General features: G+C 32.7%; 1 protein-coding gene across 1 annotated transcript; it reads left to right on the top strand.

Moving 5' to 3' along the window:
• The first annotated feature begins 732 nt into the window (after positions 1-732).
• Positions 733-5,419, top strand: LOC130992279 (uncharacterized). The gene is made up of 6 exons (XM_057916844.1): positions 733-1,021; positions 1,116-1,158; positions 1,290-1,370; positions 2,361-2,547; positions 4,541-4,808; positions 4,980-5,419. The coding sequence occupies exons 1-6, from the start codon at positions 965-967 to the stop codon at positions 5,184-5,186; spliced, it is 843 nt and encodes a 280-aa protein (XP_057772827.1). The 5' UTR covers positions 733-964; the 3' UTR covers positions 5,187-5,419.
• The last annotated feature ends 2,088 nt before the right edge of the window (positions 5,420-7,507 follow it).

Genomic DNA, 7,507 nt, shown 5'->3' with positions numbered 1-7,507 from the left:
AACAAAAAATCATTAAAACATAAAATTAAAATAAAATTATAATTTTCTTATTTTTTTCACAATATCGTTTTTTATTATTGTGAATTTTTTTCTTATATTAAACTCAACTATATTTGTATTTTTAATTATATTTATAATTTTTATAGTATAATAATTGAATTGGTATGAACTTTAGTATTATCATGCATGCCACATTTATCAACTTTATATACATACGTACGTATTGTGTGTTGATTATTTATCTTATAAAAAATCGATCTACTACATAGTAAATCAGATTTTATAGTGTATAGCTATAGAATTAGACTTTTAATCAGTAAATAAATATTGTATAAGAGAAATGGGTGGACGTTTATTTTATATTAATGGGATAACATAATTTATTTGCTAAATTATTTTGTTTGACCGTGCATGTATGTATGGGTGGGTTAATGGATTGAGATTATTGTTTTGATTTTATTTTATAATTTAATAATAGGTTTTTTTTGAATTAGTTAATGCACGCCGTGAGAGATAATGGGAAGTGATTGTATTGTGATTTATTTCTAACCTTCATATTAAAAGTATTATCAAAATTGCCATTCAAATCAATTTGAAATTGATTTGATTGAAAACTGCTGTTTTAATATAGTATAGATACTACCCGCTAAAAACAAGATCAAATTCAATCCCACTATACTCTTCCAATGAAATTATAAATAAAAAGATCTCCAAATATTATGTTATTGCAACAAAAAGACTTTTAGATGACGAAATAGGAAAATCTACTGTTACTAAAAATTTGGTTAGTCTCTACTACAGTGGGGCCCCCAAGAAAAATATAATTAAATGTTTCCATGAATCCTAATGTGTTTTATCAACCTCTCTTCCCCAATCTCAGATTATCAGCTAAAAACACATCAAACTTATGCATACACATTAGATACAGAGTGTAATTCGGCTATAAACGAATCGAATTGTCAAGATGATGTCCGGCAATTACACTTCGATCGACAATCAAAATGTTGCCGGATCTGTTCCGGTAATTTGTTCTCTGTTGCTAGATCTGATTTTATCTCTCTAGTTTTTCCTTCTATATGTAATTGATAGATTTGTTGGCGTCGATATTGTTGCAGGCAGTCGCCGATCCGCCGGCGCATGTTGCCGTTAAATTCGCTGGTACTTCTTCCTTTTTCTTGTTTCTTTCTATTTTCCTTTTTTTCCCACGGGAATTCGTTTGTTGTGATTAGTGTCGGTGGACTTTATTTGATTAATTGTTTGCACATTTTTGGATGGCGATGTTTGTCCAGATTCCAGTCTTCAGACATTTCCGCCTTCGGGAGCTCAGGGGAAAATATCTGGTGCCGCGCAACCTCCTCGTGATGCCGATGGTATTTCTCTTATTTGTTGAGTTGAAGCAAATGCGCTATGTGATTGAATTGTTTGGCTATTGCGCATTATGTTTTGATTGGAAGGCTTGAGCTGCTTTCAAGTTTATTGATTTAAGGTTATAGGTCCGTTGAAAATTTTGTCGCGATTGGATTATTTGAGCTGCTCTAGAGTTTTACGCCGCGCTATATGGCTATTGTGAATTGTGTTCTGATCCTGAGCCTAGAGATTTACCTTTAAATTTTATTAAACTGTGTTGTGTAACTTTGAAGTTAGGTTGTTCTGTTCACATAATTGATATGTTAGTGTTGTTGAATAGATCAGTAAAATAACATAGTAGATGTATGGAGGTAGGTTGCGGCTTTGTATCTTCAATGCAAGCCTCTCTCTCTTTTTAGTTCAGAGTTCCATACAGTGTTAAGTGAAGACTTGATCCATACAGTGTTAAGTGAAGACTTGAGATTTGTGTTTAAAATAATCAGGAGCTTAGATCATTTGACAATGATTAGCCAAAACAAGAAATAGTGGTCTAGCGGTAGAGTGATTAATATCTAAGGCCAAAGGTCTTGGGTTTGAGTCCACCGTGGCGTAGTCTTTATATTTACTTATTTAATTGTTAATTTATAAAAAAAAAAGCTTTAATATCCGATGCATGATAATTGATTTCTCCTTGATAGATGTGTTCAAGATATACCAAACTATTTCTATAGTAGAGTTGAGAGAAGCTGCTGAGTGTGAGTCATTTGTCTGTTGTGAGTAGGAAGTTCAGTTTCTGATTGTTAAGACTATCTACGTGCTTAGAGGGTTTCCTAAAGAATCAGAAGATCTCTGGAAGTTTTTCTTTCTTGTTGAGATCAACATTTAGATTTAGCTGTGCCTGACTTCCATAGGCCATCAAGAGTAATCACCTTCCCCTTCTTCTGTAGGATTTCCTTTTATTTTATTGTTGTGGCTTTTGATTCCAATTCAATATGTGTTCTTTCTTGATTCAGATTCGTTTGGCAAGCCTGTGGCCGGTTCTGATGAACCTCAGCAAAGTGGTTGGTTTCGGTCATTCACAATTGCTGCCTACAGGCCCTATTTTGATGTTGACACAGCAGATGTTTTAGAAAGGATAAAAGATTCATTGTTTCCTTTCAAAGGAAGCTTCTCCGAAAAGACTGCTAATAACCCAGATTTGTAAGTTTGCTATGTTATACTCTTCTCTAACTCTGTTTGATATGGTTGTAGTTTACACAAGCACTTAATCTACTAGTTTTAAATAGATTCCCCATCATAGAGGTAGAAGCATAAGCGGAGTTGGGAATTAAATGAGAATGTATTTCTAATGGATAATCTATCTATATTGACTTGTTTATTTCAAATATGCTTGAGTCCCTGAAGAGAAAAGGTTGTAGCCGTTTTCCTGCTAAGAACAGTAGATTGCAGTTTGGTTGTTTCATTGCAATCATCCATTCATGAACCTATCCATTCTCATCCAGTCTTGACTCTTTCATAGATGTTGTAAATTTGCCATGATGAGTGCCATGATCAGCAAGACAACCATGAGCGATTTTAGGCTGTGATGCCTTTGTTTATTTATCATTTTTGCACTTCTTGTTGCAAGGTCATGGACTTCTCATCTTCACTTTCTCCATGTGGGAAAGAATAATGTCTTTTGTGCAGAAATCTGGTGGAAGTTATTTTAGTTGGTTTATTTTTACTATATTATGTTAGGTTTTGCGTTCTATAAAAGATATTACCAAGACCCTAAAGCATGATAACCTATATTATATATTATTAAGAAACTCTAAGCAATAAATCAATTTTAAAACAACGATATGACTCGTTTCTGCTGCATAAGGTTTTTTTTTTTTTTCTTCGTATTTCTCCATCCACATGTATTTAACTGCAAGTACAGTAAGCATACAATCCTTTTGGGTTTAACAATTGACATCCCACTGAATCTAGAGATATGGCTTATCATACAAAACTGTAATAGTTGTGATTCCATTTCAAATTCTGGTGATTCGTGGTGATTCATACTTATCTTATCTTGACCAAGGTCTATCATAGACATGTGAAGGCTTAAGAGATTCGCTTGTTAAAAGACTAACGTCTAATTTTATATTGGCCAGCAAGAAACATTCATGCATGCCACCCCTAACTCCAGCATACTGCAATTGTTGAGAACCAGAGGATAGATCATATTAATAAGGCTGCATCATATCGCTAAGTCTGACGACTAACCGTGCACTATCATAACATGAAACTCTTATGTCAAGGAACAGAGCCTTCCATTATGAGTGCCTGGCAATCCATGTTCAGTGAGTTTGTTCTCTAATAAGCATGCACATTCATGCACTTGTGTTTCTATGCTACTGATAATGAGATACAACATCCTTGCATTACATGCTTGCATCATATGCAAAACTTTTACTGGGTTTTCTTATATCCTGCTTGAGGAAGCCATTGGTTCAGAACTAAGTTAAGAAAATGCCTTAGACACACATTACTTTGTGTGAGAGAGAGTACAATATCCGGTTTATGGGTTGGGTGCTGGCCCTTGTACGCTACAAGATTTTTTTTCATTTAATCATGAAATAATGCGAGAAATGAGTTGCATAGATGCTGAATTTGATTTGTTAACTGCTAATTGGCTGAACATGTTGTTCTTGTCTTTGGTTCAGATGCAAATGTAGGTATAGGTCACTTTGTGGATGCATGCTCACTAATTTAAGGGCATCAAGTTTGTAACTTATTGTGGTAAATTTGTAGATAAAAATTGGGACAGGGTTGATTTCTTTAACTTAGTAGTTGGTGTATGCATTCCGTACACTGCATATAATATAATCATATAATCTTTTATATGCAAGTTTGACCTCCACATTGCTATTTAGTTCATCTTTATATTCGTAGTTCAGCTTTACCATTCTGACTTCCAACAATGAATTTGGTATGTTTTGAAGTGTGTAATAGTGGGTTTAAAGAGAGAATCAGAGGAGATAATACTGATTCTCAATGGGTCATGTCTTTAAAACCTAATTCAATAAGCCTCATGTGTTCTTTCTTGCTATCTCATAACGCCTGCAGTATAGCATACTTTCCCATAGTTGCTGGACCGCAGTTACAAAATTAGCAATGGGAAGCACATGGCGAATGTTGATTTTTATTGTTATTTGCTGTATTACAGGTACGGCCCTTTCTGGATCTGCACTACCTTGATATTTGTGGCAGCTTCCATTGGAACATTTGTTACCTATATAGCACACAAAGTGCAGAAAAAAGAATGGGACTATGATATCAATCTGATGACCTGGTCTGCTGGTCTATTTTACGGCTATGTCTCTATAGTGCCTCTTGCCTTGTATTTAATCCTGAAATACTTCTCAGTTCCATCCGGCTTCGTCCATCTGCTTTGTCTGTATGGCTACTCACTGTTTGTCTTCATTCCCGCTATGGTAAGATAAAAAGTTGCATATGTCTTCCCATGTTTTAATCCTTTTAGTGAATCTCGATCTTTGAGAACGTCTCTTTCTTGAATGTTGCTCGTTTTCTGCTGTTTCTTAACTTGCTTTGTTGTTGAGATATAATTTTGTTTTGTGATGCAAATCTTTTGGTATTCGTTGCAGTGTTTATCTGTTATACCTCAGGAAATCGTTAGATGGGTAGTTGCTGGTGTAGCTGGCTTCATGTCCGCTACATTCGTTGCCCTCAACCTCAGAAACCACATAAAGTCTGCAGGTGAAAGTTGGTTCGTCATTGTTGCTGGTATCTTCTTGTTGCAGCTGGCTCTTGCTTTGGTGCTTAAAGTCTACTTATTCACTGTCTCTGTATGACCATAATTGTGATCTTAGATGGCCTGAACCTGTTACCTATCCAGAGAGAGAGAGAGAGAGAGTTAGTTCCGGACTTCATTTTTTCCAAAATCTATATATGCATACCTGTTAGTTGGATGGAATCTACTGCAGTCATTCATTTTTGACGGTGTTGTACGTGTTTTCATGGATCAAAATGTGAATACTGAATATATATCATGAATTCAATCAAATTTGCCCTATTGGGATGTTTACTTTGGTTTTGGGGCTTCACTAGGCATAAAGGCAAAATGTGGGTGTGATTATATTTGATCGTGTATTAAAAAAAAATTGACTGCACACATAGGTCATGAACTTTTATTGTTTCTGTAGCAGAGATCTTTAACTTCTTAAACGATGACGTATCTTTCTTCATTTTCTTCAACATCTCATAATCACAAAGAGTGTGGATAGGGATTTGTTGTGAGGGAATCATAATTATTAATATGTTCTTTGTCTCATGCCATATGCTTTTGGTTGCCTGATCCATATAATTTTTTGCTAATTCCGCAAACAAAATATCGTTTTGTCTTCATTTAACTCCCATTATTTCACAGAATATTCGTATATTCAATCATAAATTGTGGACTAGCATCAACTCAACCGTAAGGTCCTCATAGACTGCGTTAATTTAGATACTAATTTTATTTTTAAGTTCGATAGTAGTATTAGGCTCGACCTCGAGTGCTGAAAAACTAAATATACTATCAAGTCGTAACAGTTTCATTACATGAGTTTGTTTTGAGCATCGTAGTGCCTCATCCATATCAGTGACATGGAATTATTTCCAACATAAAATTGTGAAAATGTTCAAATGGAACAAACTCTTATGAGGTGATTGTCATTGATATAAATGAATGCGACTATATCTATACTAATAAAACAAAGAGCATAAGGCACGACTTGTGGATTGCCTATTTTATCTTTGTTATATATTTATTATTATATTTATAAAATATAAATTTATTTTGATATATATTTATTTGTCACACCCAATACTTTATATCTATAGCGATTGATAAGACTTATAAATAAATATATTCATCCAATAAATTATCTAATAAAAGTAATGAATTAATAGATTTTTTTTTAAATAATAGATCATCAATTAAAATAACATTAATTACACGTGCGTGCAAGAATGAAATACTAACATTAATTGTTTTTAACCCTTATTTTACAATTGCACACAGCAGCTCTCCTATTTTTCATTATCTATTTTATAAATTTAGGATTAGATTTAAGGGGGGTGTAAATTTAGGATTAGATTTGAGTGGGTGTAAATTTTTTTGAGTGCTCAACTTAATATAGGTGATCTGTTGAATGATCATTTTATCTCACTTTTTATTAATTTAGCTTAAATTTAAAGTTAGGATTATTTTTGAGAGATCTGCTCTGGATGCTCGAAAGATGACTAATTAAGATACGCATTCCAATTACCCATCCCCTGGCTAAAAAAATGAAATAGTAATATTAACCGCTTCAAAGAATGAGATTCATGACTGGCATACTCATCAAATGAATAAGAAAGAAATATCTTTAATTAGAAAAAACTACTTTATCTTATGAACTAGTACATTCGCCCGTGCGATGCACGGCGAACATAGTTTTGCATTAAAATTAAACGATGTAGTGTGTGTATCAATTAAGCGATTAGGAGTTAATGTCTAAAACCAAAGGTCTTGGGTTCGAGCCTCTGTGGCGCGGCCTTTAAATTTTTTTATTTAATCATGTTAATTTATCAAAAAAATAAATAAAAAATAAATATTAAATATAATTAGAATATAAGTAAATGTAAATTATTTTTTCTTAAAAAATAAAATAATCTACATCAATTACTCGGTAAAGATCCTTAATTTTATTTTATAATTTTGAAAAGTATCGCTTTTAATTTTCCATCTATTTGATAGAAAAGTTCATTTTCTTCCCTAAAATTATAGAATAAACTCATCATTCAAATCAAAAGAAACGAAGAAATAATAAAAACAAAGTTTTCACATCACAATATATATTTTTAAAACATGAGCTAATCATGCATAAAATTATTTTTTCTAAGTTAGCTCATTACCTATGTCATCTTATTAGAAAAGCTTCAATTGATAAGTAGGAAAATAAATTATATTATTAGAATTTATTAGAATACTAATAAAAGAGTTGAATAATTATTTGATACCAAATCAAAGATCTTGCATTTATCTTTAATTTAAGATATATATAGAATATTTTTTATAAATAACATTTGATTTTTGTTTAAATCATCAAAATATGAAAAAGAGAATATGAGAGAGAGAGAATAGAAAATT

Source organism: Salvia miltiorrhiza, chromosome 7 (genome assembly GCF_028751815.1).
Source record: "Salvia miltiorrhiza cultivar Shanhuang (shh) chromosome 7, IMPLAD_Smil_shh, whole genome shotgun sequence".
Taxonomy (NCBI): domain Eukaryota; kingdom Viridiplantae; phylum Streptophyta; class Magnoliopsida; order Lamiales; family Lamiaceae; genus Salvia; species Salvia miltiorrhiza.
Note: the sequence above shows the minus strand (reverse complement) of the source record. Positions and strands in the feature narration are given on the sequence as shown.